The sequence below is a fragment of the Trachurus trachurus genome (genome assembly GCF_905171665.1).
Source record: "Trachurus trachurus genome assembly, chromosome: 5".
NCBI lineage: Eukaryota > Metazoa > Chordata > Actinopteri > Carangiformes > Carangidae > Trachurus > Trachurus trachurus.
In genome coordinates, this window is record NC_139896.1 from 10,055,757 (window position 1) to 10,071,294 (window position 15,538).

General features: G+C 43.9%; 1 protein-coding gene across 3 annotated transcripts in view; it reads left to right on the forward strand.

Moving 5' to 3' along the window:
- The window catches only part of rhobtb3 (Rho related BTB domain containing 3), a gene marked incomplete at its 3' end in the record, with an annotated part of 22,729 nt that continues 7,191 nt past the window's right edge, over window positions 1-15,538 (forward strand). For all 3 annotated transcript variants that reach the window (XR_014595406.1, XM_083972236.1, XM_083972235.1), the window contains exons 1-8: window positions 1-470; window positions 835-1,066; window positions 1,963-2,155; window positions 4,779-4,936; window positions 5,302-5,410; window positions 8,365-8,560; window positions 8,743-8,939; window positions 14,247-14,356. Coding sequence is in view for 2 of the 3 variants with exons in the window: in XM_083972236.1 (XP_083828362.1) it covers window positions 469-470; window positions 835-1,066; window positions 1,963-2,155; window positions 4,779-4,936; window positions 5,302-5,410; window positions 8,365-8,560; window positions 8,743-8,939; window positions 14,247-14,356 (1,197 nt within the window). The remainder of the gene's footprint in view (window positions 471-834; window positions 1,067-1,962; window positions 2,156-4,778; window positions 4,937-5,301; window positions 5,411-8,364; window positions 8,561-8,742; window positions 8,940-14,246; window positions 14,357-15,538) is intronic.

Genomic DNA, 15,538 nt, shown 5'->3' on the forward strand with positions numbered 1-15,538 from the left:
TTTATCCGCCGACGTCATTCATACGGTCTGGACGCGGAGGCGCGAGGCTGCCGCTCCGCCGCTGCCCCTCGATCTCCTCGTCGGTAATTGCGCTCTGCACCGACTAACAACTTGTTTGTCTGTTAGCGCATTGGGCTGCCCATGGGCGCTGCTGTTTACCCACTCTGCCTGGGCTGTCCGGTGCGCCTCTGCGGTCGGTTTCGGGACGGTATTGGGGGCTCCGCTTCTTGTTTTTTCCTTCCTTTTTTTTATTTTTATGAATGAATAACGAAATGCGAGTGAATGCGAAACTCCCGAGCAGCCGGGCTCCCGGGGGGTTAGCCACCGATGAGAGGGATTAACGACGGAGCGGAGCCGCGGCTCATTGCGGAAAAGCCGAGTCTGACTGCAGGCTGGCGAGGAAACGCACCGTGAGGGGGAAACGGGCTCCATAGCGAAGAGCAGCGGAACAAAACCGCGGATACCACAATGTAAGTTTATACCTGAAGCTGCAACTCGTTGAGGGGATGTGAGGAAGAAGGGTATCTGGATTGGGTGCATGCTTTATTTTTATTGTCAACGCTGTGTAAAAAATCTGACATCAGTGCAGAGATAATTGGCTTAATTGTTTGATTTATTGGACCATAATACACACTCAGGTGTGAGAAAGGCCTTGGCAAGCTTCTCTCCAGTCGTTTTCAGTGACATAACAGTGATGCACCGTCTCCGTGATAGACATGAATAATAAGGATCAGAGCAGAGAGAGGTGCCTCCTGCCTTTCTGCTGCCCCATGGACCATCAGCATCAGCAGCATCATCAGCATCAGCATCATCATCATCAATCTCAACTTGCAGGTCCATCCACATCGTGGCTCTGGGCAGCGAGTGCCCCGGAGGAGTGGGGCCCGGGGAGGAGATCATGGGCCAGGGGCAGCTGCAGGGAGGCCTGCTGTGGAGCTACCTGGGTCACGGGGCGCTGGTGGGACCCTGCGACCTGGAGAGCAGCCTGCACAACCCGGCCTTCATGGAGTACACCTCGCGCGTGTTTGGAGATGTTACTGTGGTGGTTCGGGACTGTCCCAGCTGGGTAAGAGACTGGTGTAGTGTCTTTGTTTTTGCTTTACAGAAGGAGAAAAGCAAGAGTTGCATGGGTCGATACAGGAACATATCGACCATTGCTTTGATAAATCTCCTCATTCATGTGCCCATCTCCAAATGGGACCTTTAAAAGTCTTTTTTTTTAGGTGTTGGATTTAGTTCTTCCTGATTGTGTGATACCAAAAACAGCCCTGATTCACAGAGGGCAAAACAAGCCATAAAAAGTGGTGTAGCCTAATTGTAACCATTGTGAAAGAGTGTGCATCAGGACACTTAACAGATATGCTGTTTACTTTTTTCATTTTTGCTTCTGTTTCTCACAAGATGTGAAACATTTAAAATTCCAAGGCCACTTGCCTTCAAGCGCTGATTGCAGGCTTTATAAAAATGGCTCTATTCTTAGGGGGACGCCATTTTAACATGCGCTGCACACACAAAAAACTGATGAAAGAACTTTTGTTCTTAATAGCACATGAATTTGAAATGAAAGCACTGTTGTGATTGTGCAGCAGTATTGTGTGCACCCTATTAAAGGGCTCTCTAACCCTGTCAGGGGCGGTGCTGGGGAAAGTCTGTCAGTCTAATTCTATGTCTCTTTATTCAAATTGCTCAAAGCTTTCTGAAGTGTCTTTTTTTCCCCCCTCCTGCTTAATGAGTTGAATCAGGTTGATCCAGATCTGCTAGGCTCACACAGGTCCTTGGGGGGTAAAGTCCCAAGAGCAAGACTGAGGTATTTATACATAGGAGGGCTCAGAGGGGAAGGCTTAGGGTGAGGTTCATGATACAAATTGGCCATGTTGACAATTCTCTATATTGCATTTCACATGCCTGCCCCCTCCTGATCTGTCACTATTTATATTTGTTGTCCTCCTCTTCCCTTACCAGGACTTGTTGGACAGCGACTGGGCCAGCGTGCGGAAAGTTCTTGAGCAGGCGGACATCCTGGTCATTAAATATTCAGTCACTGACAAGCTGGCCTTCCAGCAGGTCAGGAACGGCTACGCCCCGAGACTCCGCCCGCTCCTGAGGCACTGGGGTGTACCTGTCATCCTGGTCGCCGTTGGAGCACGGCTGAACGGTGAGGACACTTTTTGTTCTGCGTTTTCTTTTTCTTTTCCAGAAGCGCAGAGAGAGTTTAATTTCTCCGCCAGCGCCTTGACAACTGATGGCTCCTCTAACAGTTTGTCATTGTTGTGCATGAACAATGGAGCTTGAGAGGAAGCAAAAATGAAAATGCCTTCGTCTTTTCAGCCACACTGAACTTCTCATCCGAGTGGCTGCGGGTTAATTTACTGCAGGCTCAGTTGTTGATTTTGATTTTCGGGTCAATATCATGTTCGTCTCGTCGCGGAGTTACAGTGTGAGATCACTTTGTCTGCCTTGTGTCCTCTACGGCGTCCTCCCGGCAATGAGGAGGATGCTCATGATTAAATATCCTCTTGGCTGCCTTCAGGCTGTCAGCACACATGCTTCGCTGCAGGAAACACACCAAACTGAGACATTCAATTTATACTTTTTTTTTGCCAATTCAATGCCCTGCAAGTAGATCAGAGCTCACAGAGCACTACACAAATATACACTGCCACAGCTCAACAGTATAGTCACCCGGGTGTAGCCGCCTTACTGTAGGCAGCTCAACACATTAGGCGTTAACGTAGCCTACGTGTAAATCTACACCTTAACAAACACACTGACCCCTCGCAGCATCCAGCGCCGTGTAAACAAGCCCATCAGATGCACCAGACTGTATTTTTAGCTTATCTGCTCAACATGCTTTGAGATCCTGTCACAGCTTCACTGCAGAATGATCACAGTGCAAGTCAACTCTTTTGCTGAGGAGAGAAAGATGGGGGAGCGGGAAGGAGGGAGGGAGGGAGGGAGCGGGTGTATAGCTGTGTAGACCGGAGCTCTTTGTTTGTGTTTTTTTTTTGTTGTTTGTTTGTGGCTGGCTGCCGTGAGTATTTTCATGCTATCCCCTCATGACTGCAGAGAATGACGGCTGAGCTCGGAGCACTTCCTGCTGCTCGACTTCAGACCACCTAAGGCTCAGCTGTGGCAGAGAGAGTGCGCTGCCGTATACGTGCATTAACGCAGCCATTAAACCGCCGCTGAACGCAGGAGCACACAGACAGATTTATCCAAGGACACGCACACACACACACACCCGCACACACAAAGATATCACTGATATGCCAAGTCACCTCCTGTCAGACGCACACACACTCCTCCTTTCCTTTCCTTTCCTCTTCCTTTCCTTCTGCCGCTCACACACTCACACTGTCTCGCTCTCTCTCTGTGTGTCATGCCTGTAGGTGATTAGCAGTATGATTTATCAAATGCCTCAGCACTTAGCTGTATGTCCTGCTCATTCTCTCTCCTATCTGGCTCTGTCCTCCAATGTGAAGGCTCTTTTTTTCTCCCTCAAGCTAATCCCTCTAATTTTTTGTCTGATTCTGTCGCTTTGTGTCCCTCAGCAGCACACAAGCCACACAACGGCTGGTCCTAGTGCTCGTGCCACTGCAGGATTTACACATTTAGATTATCTTATAACTCACATTGTGCAAAAAATTCTTTCTTATTGAAAAAAACAAACAAACACTCAAAACAAACAAAAGCAAATGGTCCCAGTGCTGGAGAGTGGAAGTACTAGAGCAATATTTATTGTTTCAGGAACCAACATCGGAGAACAGGAAACAATGTTATTTAGAAACTGGATAAAGTACTCATACAGCACCTTTAAAATCCTTGTTGGATGTCTGTGTGTTCACTCAGAGATAGACTGGAGGAGTTAGGAAGTTAGACCATAAAACCACATGTAGCTCATGCATCTGGTTTGTATGTGCTTTCTTTGCGAAATATGTTTCCTGTTTTCATTTGGCCTTTGAAATGTTGTGTTTTTTGTTCTGTTCATCACACAAAGGCACTTTTATTTTGTGTTTTTTGCACCATTTTGAACATTTGAGACATGCATATGGGACAAGCATATTGGATTTTGCTTAATTATATTAATCAGCTGATTCAACATGTTCTTTTCTGATTTGGTAACAACCCATTGAGGGAAACCATTGCTCTGATTGAACATGGTCTTGGAGTAGATTGACTCTTGATAATGCAGATCAGAACAACTGTGTCTATATAACTACAATTTATGGTGTTCATCACTGCAGTGTCCGACTCAGCTCTTCAGCTCCATTTGTTTTGATCCACATCTGCTATGGTCATTAAAATTAAGAATTAAATGTTGTGCCTCTTAGTTCATTTATTATTGGTTTATTATCCTTTCTGCCAGGTACAACAAAAAAGACAAATATTTTTAAACAAATTTGCCAAAACAAAGTGCCAAAAACCATAAGAAAATCTGAAATTTCATACAACAAATCAAAGTGACAAGATTCGCTCCATGACTTACTGTATATTGCAGTTAATGTCCTGTTTTAGTTGAATATATCCAACAGATATTTAAAGCATTGAGCTCTTTTCGTGGATTGTATATCATAGTCTAATGCATCTTATTTGGTGAAACTTGGAAGAAGCGGTTCAGCTGTTTAAATTATACCAGGTGGTGCATAGATCCAAAAAGCTGCAGCCTCATATCAATGACTCATGAATTACTTCTTTTATATAAGCATCTTTTGGATTCGGTTGTGTGTGTGTGCACAGTTTCCTCTTACTTACTTGTGAATTCACCTCTCTGTCTCCAGATGAGGGTCCTCCCTGTACGTGTCCACTGTGTGCGTCTGACTGGAGCAGCTGTGTGCCTCACAGTGAAGGTCTGCAGCTGTCCCGGGACCTGGGGGCCACCTACCTGGAGTTGCCTTCCCTCAATCACGTCTTTGTCGGACGCTACTTCGGCAGCGTGGTACGTGATGACGTCGTCACACAGGAATCAAAGGATCTAAAATAGGAGTTTAACAATTTATTTTATTATTTTTAGCTGCTGTGGTTTGTGTGTACTGCACATGTGGTCTGTGAGGCAGAGTAAAACACTTTGCCACATGTGTTTTTCAACACAACAAGCAGTAGTGACAGCAGCAGTTCCTCCTGTCTCTTCTACTCCGTCAACATTTTTCAGATGTGGTCTTAGCGGAGTAGACGAGACAGGGACAAGTAGTGACAATGGTCTTCTTTTGAGGAAGTTGTTTCCAAAGCAAAGAATTGATGATGTAACAGCTCTATTTCTGTACCCTGTGTTTGAACTCATGTGTGTATTTCTGTATTGTTCAGCTGGAGTACTTCATGATTCAGTGTCTGAAACACAAAGCCAAAGAGAGGCCAGAGAAGAGGCGAGGGAATAAAGTGAACGAGCTTCGTCCCCCTCACTTAGAACAACCAGGTCAGTGGAGTACTATGGTGTCTAAAGATGCTGTCAATGCTGTTTTGAATGGCATTTACTGGTCCAGCTTGTTGTGTTTTTACTGCATTTGTTATTTTTTAGAAACGAATACTCATTAATTATTTAAATATGATTAAAGGCAACCATTATTTTTTATTCTGTTATTTTACTTTTAAGCCATTAAACAATTACTGTTGCTTTAAATGGCTTTTTTTATGGAGCGTAGGGAAGATTCAGACTGACTGGGTTGTTTCTTCTGGAGCTCACAGAGCCATAAAAAGAGCTGAGCACAAAGGTTTTATCCAGATCAATATGCTCTGCTCCAAACTGGAAATAAGACGGAGGACAAAGAGCAAGGTAGACTACTTTTATCCACTGATGTTTGAATCAATTTTAGCTCTTTTCTTTTCATGCAGCAACAACTGCCAGTGTTTACCGCCTCGAGCACTGTCACCATAGTGATTGTTTTTGTTGGGGTGGTCGAGGATTACTCATTAACCTTATCCGTAACTAAATTCTCTTCATCAGTTTACGTGATCTGGACACTACAAACCCACTTGTCCTTGTTTTTTTCCTCATTATATTATGTGCTCTAAATGTTGCACCACCCAGCTCACAGTTTGGGCAGGTGTCTGTGTGGCTCTGTGTCCGAGGGCGACCTGGCGGATCCCGCCAGCAGCATATGTCTGTCTCTGAGATTAAGCAGTGCAAGTCAATGTCCACACAGGCGGGACAGAGAATCTGTGCATGACTCATTAAATCGGTTCGGTTTGAAATGACTAACATTTTTTTTGTCTCTCAGTTTTGGAAGTTTAGAGCTGCAAAACTAACAATTATTTTCATTATCAAGTAGTCAGTCAACTATTCCAATGTCTAAACAATTAATGGTGACATCTGCCTTTTGTTCCCCCTGAGTGATACACAGTTAAATAACCAAGGACATTCGGTTCATTATAAGAGAGAGGAAAAGTGACGAATCCTCAGTTCTTTTCTGTTTGACAGGCTGCAACCAGAGATTGTTTAGCATTTTGCAAAACAATTAATTATTATTGACTTATTATTTAAGATCTAATTTAGTCCTAATCTTCTTGTTTGAAATTCAGAATTTCAGATTAAAATTTTAATTAAGATTCAAAACAAGTCACGCTGAAATCGAAAGGTTCTTTAGTTTTGTCAGCAGCCGCGTCGAGACACTAGCAGATCTATTGCAGACGCCTCAATCAAACTGCCTTTAAGCCAATCAGCAGCACAAAAGGCTAATTATGAGGAGAGATAAACGACCATGCCTGTCATGATCAAAAGACGCTGCGACTGACAGAGCCACAAAAATTCATGCTCAGCTTCCAGCAGAGACCCAGTGAAATTAACAAAGCTTAAAAGACAAAAAAAAAAGACAAAAAAAAGAAGAAGCTGTGTGACGGACCAGACTGTTGCTGCTTTCCCCTTTGTTTTAATGTTTGACCTTTTTAGACAGTGGCACTCTGTCTCCTAATTGGCTAAAGGACGGTCTGATTAGATCTCCAGCTGACTGACTTTTCCTAACAACCGGATGTTGCCACAAACTGAAAAGCTTTTCTGTGTGTTGAATTTCAATTGATACAATTAAAATGAATTTGGCATGAATCACATCTCCCACGCCACAGACAGAGCCTGTAGCCTTTATTTTGATGTATTGTGCCCACTGCTTATATAAAGGGATGCATAATTTACGGCCGCACTCTTGTCCGCTTGTTTTTACAACTGCTACCACCACCACTGACATTTCAACGTTGTCAGTCATCGCGGCACAGTTAAAGTTTTATAAAAATAAAACATCCAAACCTAATATTTACCACAGACAGCACCGTTAAGACTGGTGTTAAATATTGATTTACCTCCTCGCGGCTCTCTGTGTTTCTAAACCTGACGCACTGACTGACAGCGTCGGCCAAAAGCCAAAGAACTGTTGGTGCCTGTTGGCTGCTTACGTCTGCTTACGGTGTAGGTTGCATTAAATATGACGAGCAGTGATTCAGGAGCACAACTATTTTCATGGCCAAATCTGAGTGATTCATAAAGAAGGAGATGAGGTCACAGCGGACCAGATGTTAAGAATGAATATGAAAATAATAGGATGATGATTTGTCCCCCCAGCCATAGTCCAGTGCTTTTAATGCATTTACTGTGTTCACTACTGTTACACTCGTTTTCTCTGCAGATCACTTCCCTGACTCTTGTCTATTCAGGGTTTTTTTTTCCTACATCTTTAAACATTAACAAGCTTGTGGGCTCGCTTTGGAGTTTTGGGATAAATTTATCGCTTGCTGACGTATTTTTTCTCACCAAGATAATCTAAAACATTAACTGCAAAATGTCAACGTTTGGTGGCAGGTCCTTGAGATGAAAAGAAGAAGGAGGAAGATTTCCTTTGTAGAATAGAAAAAAATAAAAAAACATGGAGATTTTTTTTCTTTACTTGTGCAGTCAAACCAGAACCCAGTGCGGAAGTGTCAGCTTGCATCTTTGCAGGTCTGTCATTAGTGCAAAGACAAACATAACTGGAAGGGTTTTTTTCTAACTTGAGTAACAGGGCAGGGCACGAGTTGACATTGGCCTCGCTCTTCTGGACTAAACGGTTTCTCTCTCTTTCTCTCTCTGCACTCCCGCTTTCAAAACGACTCTCTCTGCATACAGTATGTGTGTACACAACCCATTTCTGTCTCTGTTGTCAAAACTCATTGTCAAAAAAGGGGGGGAATCACTAGTAGAAGTTGACACGGTAGATTAAGGAAATGTGAGTAGACTACAAATGTAAATCAGAACACACCTGGGGTGCTCTGGAAATCTTCCCTACGGGGGAACAAGCTGAATTTCAGCAGTAAGAGTCCATTAGCTCAACTCATCCTTTTTTATCTTTCTCTCTTTCTCTTTCTTTTTTCCACCCTCCCCCTCCTCCTCCTCCTTCCCCCATTCAGCCCGCCTTCCCCCCATTCGTGTGGAGGAGTCCAGCTTCTCCCAAGACATGCAGTGGTTGTTGGAGCGTGGTGTGCAGTTCGCCGATGTGGCTTTCTATGCCGGGGATTCTGGGAAAGAGCTGGGCTGGGCGCATGCGGCCGTGCTGTGTGCTGTCAGCCCGTACTTCAGACAGCTGCTCCTGGGGCCCAAGAACAGGTAGGAGAGATATGAGCTCATTCACATGAAGGAGCTTAATTTGCTTATTTCACCACCTGAGCCAGTAGCCACCAGGAGCTGTTGCATTCACTCACTCCTCCTGCAAAAAAAAACAAACCCCCCTCTTTAGTTCAACAATTAAAGCACTTTGCTGTGCTGAATACGCATCTCTGGTTGGACAGGGAACGCCCACAGTCACGGTGTGTTTGCAGAGAGCGGGACCCGGGCCCACACTCGCTGCTGTCCACCTGGGACGGGGGCATCATCGATGACATGCCGCGTTCGGAGGGGCACCTGACAGGACGACTCTCCCGTCTGGTGGTGAAGGACCCTCTTCTGTGTATGTGCCTGTGGGAGACGCTCATGTTTATTTACAGAGGTAAAAAACCACCTGTCAAACACAGCACACTCTGATGCATCCCAGATCCGCTATGTGACGTGACGTCTTTTGCTCAATTTGCATTTAACCCTTTGAACAACCCCCTTACTCCTCTTGTGAAATGTTTACAGCTTTCAGCTTCTATTAAGACCCAACAGTGGTTGATGTGTTTACTCTTTACCACTAAACACACATACGACTGAGACTGACGGGAATGTCATTAGGCTGCATAATAAAAATAATGCCTTCAAAGTAAAAAGTCAGGTGGTAACAGTAATTAAATGGATTCATCTTGAACAAATCTTATTTTTATTTTTTATTAACCTTTATTTATACAGGTAAAAATCTCATTGAGACCCAGGGTAGGCAGGAGCAAAACACAAAGCTGCAAACTAACTGAACGTGCAAGAGACAAAACACGAAACACGAACATTAAGATAAGTAATGCAAACTACAAAAGTGCGAAAAGAAGAATAAAATTAGTTAAATACATGTGCAAACCCCCACAGACTGTCTCACGTGCCTTCCTACAAATAATACGAAGTCCCCTAAAGGAATAAAGCTGGATAGCATGACAACATTTCATGCCAATCCATCCAGTAACTGTTGAGATATTTAGTCTGAACCAAGGTGGTAGCGTGTCAGACAGACCAACATTGTCATCCATAGAGCTACATCACTAACAGGGCTAAAAGGGACTCGACCAGTTGTTGCTGTTTTCTGTTGACTGACGTATCACTTCATCCACCAGCGTGTCAGCTCTGTAAAACAAATAGGAACGTATAGTACACGGTGTCTCCCCTCGGTGGAGTGACACTTATGTCTTTAAATCATTTCTGCATTAAAAGTTGCATCAATATAAATCACAGCGACGGGACAGAGCAGCGCCCCCCGTCGCCTCCTCCTCTGGTGCAAACCCAGTGATTTCTCCAGAATGATGTTAGCAAAAAATGACACCTGGCATCAGGATCGAGCTGCAGAGGAAGTGCCAAATAGAAAGTGGAGATCAGATTACAAAAAAAAGCATCTCCAAAACAGCAGCCAGCGTGCATTTCATCTAGATAAATCTGGACTCAGCAAAGCACGGCTAAATCATTTTACTCTCATCACACCACATGGTTTTTTTATGCAGTCACTTTATGAAAAGAAACAAACTGGCTCCTGTTACTAAACCTGAGGACTGAGTACTTTATTTTTTACAGTTTTCTATCTGCAGAGAAGCAAATAGTTGCAGCTGTTTAGCGTTGATAATTTGTGTGTTGTGCTAAATGCCCGGGTGTGCTTCACTTGCACACTTTAAATAAGTTTAAATGGAGCTGGACTGACATCCACAGTGGGGGGAACTCCATTCCCAAAACGCAGTTACTCTTTTTCCAATAATTTAGATGTGATGATTAATGTCCCCTGGCAGTAGGAGGCAGTTTTTCCCGCTACTGGGTCTTGTCCAATATTCCATTACGCTGAGGAACAGAAATCAGTCAGATTGAAAGTGCCCGATCGTAAGCAGCAACTGTAGTATTTTAATCTAGGACCTGATCGTTCATCGTGTAATAGTGTGATCCCACACTGCTTTCTTAACCCACATTTGTACTTGGATGCCTCAGACTCATGTTCCCCTTTATCTGCAGCCAGCTCAGTTCCATTAAACATTACGGACATCAGTGCACAGAGCGACCGACGTCTCTGCAGAAACTGAACCTCCATCAGTTTGACGGCTTATTAGGATTAGTTGATAGAAAGATGTGTGGCTCTGCAGCCCTTTTACAGCAGCCTCATATTTATAACAAGTAGTGAATTATGTGATTAAACTGTCATCTAAAATTAATAATATCATAATATAAACCCGTCTTCACATGGATACAGCAGGCATAAAACGTACAGCCTTAACATTTTGCAGATGTTTTTATATAATAGGACCTCTACTGTATCTGAAATGTTCCCCAGTTGCTCCGCGAAGACAAACAGGCATGTGATAGTCTCTGTGACTTTAGTGCCGTAATGAAAATCTTCTGACTCTGCGGCTTTACAGTCTGCAGTGCTGTGCTCGCTGCATGTTAGATCACAGCGCCTGTGCATGCCAGCAGACTGCATGTCGGGCAGGAATCCTCATGGCGAAAAAGCTGGGCTAACATCTGATTCATTCACGGCTGCCTTTTAGCATGTATGTGAGCTGCAGCACCGATGGTCCGGATGAACACATGTCTACACACTAACACCAGAGGCAGACACACAAATGCAAAAAGCTGTGTGTTCTTGTGAAGGGTGAGTGGAGAAGGGAAGAAGATTATAGGGTTAGACTGAGTCTGTGTGTGAGTAACTGTATGAATAAGAATAAGAAAGCCAGTGGTTCAAAGATGGAAAGAGCAGTGTGTATTTTCACGTGTGCATGTAAGTCCCTGTGTGGATTTCTTTTCTTTTTTTCTTTTTTGGGGGGAAGATGAAAGCAAGCAAGAAGATGGGACTACAAATTTGTGAGTCGGTAAAAAAGAAAAGAAAAGAAGGTGTCGGGACGTGGCGGCGGTGAGAGAGGGGGTGGTGTGTGAGGTGCATTATCCACCGTTTCTGTGGATAATGTGATAGTGAGAGAGTGTTTAGGTGGTGGGAGAGCTGGGCACTAGAGCGTGCTGTTAATATGTGTGTGTGTATATGTGTGTGTGTGTGTGTGTGTGTGTGTGTGTGTGTGTGTGTGTGTGTGTGTGTGTGTGTGTGTGTGTGTGTGTGTGTGTGTGTGTGGTTTGGAGGGGGATAGCATGTGCTGAGCAGAATACGAATGTCACGTTTCCATAAAGCACTGCAGGGGGACAGAGCTAGGTCTTGTGTGAACAATGACTAATGTTAACCTCCAACACAGGGCTCTGATTGTGTGTTAAAAAGCATCTGATCCCAGATCAAGTGTCTGTGTGTGTCTGTGTGTGTGTGTGTTTATTTGTTTGTTGTATTGGCTGATCAGACATGAATGTGTGTCTTCTTCTTCTTCTTTCCCCACAGAAACATCCAGAGCTCATTGTGCCAAATGTTTGATGTTCATCATTTGCAGTAAATCCACAACGTGCTGTCTTTTGCTTTTTTCTCTCTCTAAAGAGCGGACAGATATCTTTCGCTCGCAGTTCAGTTCAACTCATTTGTCAGTCGGAGCTTATTTTATTGACTCAGCAGAACAAATTTCCATAACAATATCATGTCTCTGTAAACACACACACACACTCACACACAGCGTCACACTTGTGCTATCATTCCAGGCTTGGAGTATATTGCCATTCGAGTGTGCGAGTGTGTGTGTGTGTGTGTGTGAGTGAGTGTGGACAGTCGCCAAGGCCGTGACTTGTGCTAGTGTGATGTTAACACTGTGAGACTCTGTCTCCTTGTGTAGAATCCTACTGAATTATTGAATTTGTCACTGGGTTACTATTGTGTGTGTGTGTGTGTGTGTGTGTGTGTTACATGTATCTGACACAGATGAATCATTGTGTGTTTGTGGTCATCTAGGCCTTATTTGGGGTCACATTGTCTCACTGGTTGTCATGTACTGTACTGTAGTTTCCTTGCAGCTGAATGTATCACAGGTTTCTGTCTTTGTTGGTGTGAAGTGAGTGTGAGATTTAGAGGCAGGAATGTGGCAGCTATGGATGAGATTAAGGAAAAACCTTCGGGGAATGAGCGTTAATCTCTGCTAATTGTTCCTGTTTGTGTGTAAACGGGCGCTTATTATAGCTGTGATATTATACGGATGGACAGAGGCAGCGTTTTGCATTGACATGTTCTGCTGTTTTGTTTTTGTCTTTCTATTGCACCTGGTGGAAAACATCCACCAGCCCATCCAGCTCCGTCCTTTGGTGTCTGGCTGCATCATGTCAGCAACCGCAGCTCCTGAGCTAATCTCTCACCTGCCTGTGTGGTGTCTGCGCTGTGCAGTGTCATTATCCGGGACTGTGTGTGTGTATGTGTGTGTGTGTGTGTGGAGGTAATCCCTCTATCACCCGAAATACCGTCATTATGAACTAATGATGAGCTAAATCCTGTCCAGTCCAGCTCCCTCCTTCCCTCGACAGGCTGTTTATGTCCCAGTGAGACAGAGTGCGTCACCCCAATCAAGCTGCCGGGCTGTGCAGGCTTCAGAGAGGAGGAGTGCGAACACTGAGATGCAGTGCAGATGTTTTCAAATGAAACTTTCACTTTGTCATGTCTGTGTTTAAATAGCGTCACAAGTCTATTTGAATAATGGGGCATCAGCAGTCAGAGGCTTTATACTCAACGTCCTTTGTGACGGGATTAACTCATCAGATGTCACAGCTCAGATTCCTGCTCCACTGTTCGTTTATTATATATCAATAATCCTAATCCATGGTAGCTGTGTGGTTGTATGAATGACAATGTTGGGCTCTCACTTGGTTATTAAACGAGTTTGATCCAGACTCAACAACCATTGGACGGTTCGCCTTGAATCCTACTGACCTTGTTAACGCCCAGACTTTAACTCTAATGCCACCATGTGGCTCATATTTCTGTTTTTTACTGAAATTTCTCAGCAATGGGTAATAAAAATTAAAAGCTATAATAAAATTAATGATACCTTACTTTTTTACTGTCCTTGCGTCATGAAATAAAAAACAAAACAGCAAAAAAACAAGATCTATAGTGTGACAAGACCGGGTGAGATACTAGATAAGATGAGCAACTTAAACACAGACTATATTTCTATTTTATCTCTAACTGCACATCTGACAACAGCTGTAATTTAAATAGTGAAAATATGATGAAAGGTTTGACACTATGTTTGTGTAAAATTTCTCAGCATCAAAGAACATTTGTCTTGTGACAGTAAAGTATAATAATAATAATATTAATTAATTGGAATGACTAACAACTAAAACAGTATTACTAAAACTCTTTTCACTCTTACTGCTCTCTATAACATTGTTAGCAAAGCAGCCATGTTTTGGATGCTACTGGTCAACATAGGTGTCATTGTCTCAGCCCCAAGTTAGACAAGACTCAACAGTTTTACCTACAATACGCTATTAATAATTTTAAAAAAAATCAATACTGGCCCAATACCACACATCAGTCTAAAATATCTCTGTGAAAACACCGACTGGACTTGGTGTCCCACCCGTGACCACTGTGTGTTATATAAGCAGACAAATTTTTAGAACAAGCCAAGAGTCAAAAACAGCCCAGAGTATTTGGTGTAAGGTACGTGGGTGGGCGGTCGGAGCATGAAGCCAAATAGAAACAAGTTTGTCTCTGTGGTTTTTTTTTCTGTTGTGTGTCCTTACAATGAGCTTGTTTATGGATGTTTTTGTGCAGGAGCGTGGGAGTGGGAGCACCTCCAGGAGGCCCTGGAAGAGAAGCTGAAGAACACTCTGGCTGTCGCTCAGCTTATGGAGCGCATACGATCGCTCATCGGGAGAGACAGGGTGAGGTCTTACTCATCTCTCTGTGCTTTAATTCTCTCTAAGAAGCTTTTTTGAGATGTTATGTTGTGTATGTTGTAACGGCCCCTCTCTAACAAAGGAGGTTAAATATCTATAATGTGTCAAACTTGTTCTTTGAAGCTATAAACACATGTTTTTCGTGGTTGCGCTCTTTAACAGCGCCTTAATTAACAAGACCCTGTTTAGAAACAGCGCACAGTAATATTGTGGCTATAATTAGCATATTTACATACTGTAATTAGTGCCCGTAATCACCTCTCAGATACTGTGGGAATTAGCAGTAAATAAACAAGAGATGCTCTCAAAGGAGCAAAAGCAACAACACGAGATCTGTTGGGAGTCCACGCTGGACGTCAGCCACGACAATCCAACATTATGTGAAGAACTTCAGCGTCACATCTGGAATGTGTTGTCTGGAAACATGAGCTGGCTCCGTGTAATAGGCAGCAGACATGAACACTTAGAGATACATCAGGAGATATGACATCTCAGTGTCTGACAAGCCCTTGGCAGCACGTATGGCGGAGAAACAACCCATTTGGAGAGAACAAGGTCTTCTACTTAAGGCGGGACAAGGGAGGGACAGGGGCTATTTTAACACAATGAGACACTCTAATGTCCTGTCATGATTTGATCTCATCCCCTGCGAACTCCTCCAGGGCGCCTGAGTATGTGAGATTGGCTTAAAGGGATAGTTCAACATTTTGGCAAATTGGCCCATTGCCATAATCCTTATAGTTTTAGGAGTAGGTTTGTTACCTTTAATTGTCGGTGCAAGCTGTTTTTAGAACGGCAGAGCAGAGCCGCGAGCTGCTCAGAGCTACGCTACGGAGGCTAATGAGATTTCTTGGTTTCCCTCATCAAACTCATCAAATACACAATTTAACAACTCAAAAACGCTCTGGTGGACAAGTTGTGACCTGCACATTCACCACACTATGAGGAAATAATGGAGCGTTATGAAACGGATTTGTTTTAGAGGCAAATGCAGAGACTGCTTGCTGAAAAACTGCCCCCGACAGGAACGTGCATCAGCGGTTTTGCATGAATTTACCTCTAAAACAACTCTGTCTCGTGGGGCGGTGCGTGGCGCAGTGGGTAGAGCGGCCGTCCCATGTAGAGGCTACAGTCCTCGCCGCAGGCGTCCCCGGTTCGAATCCCGCG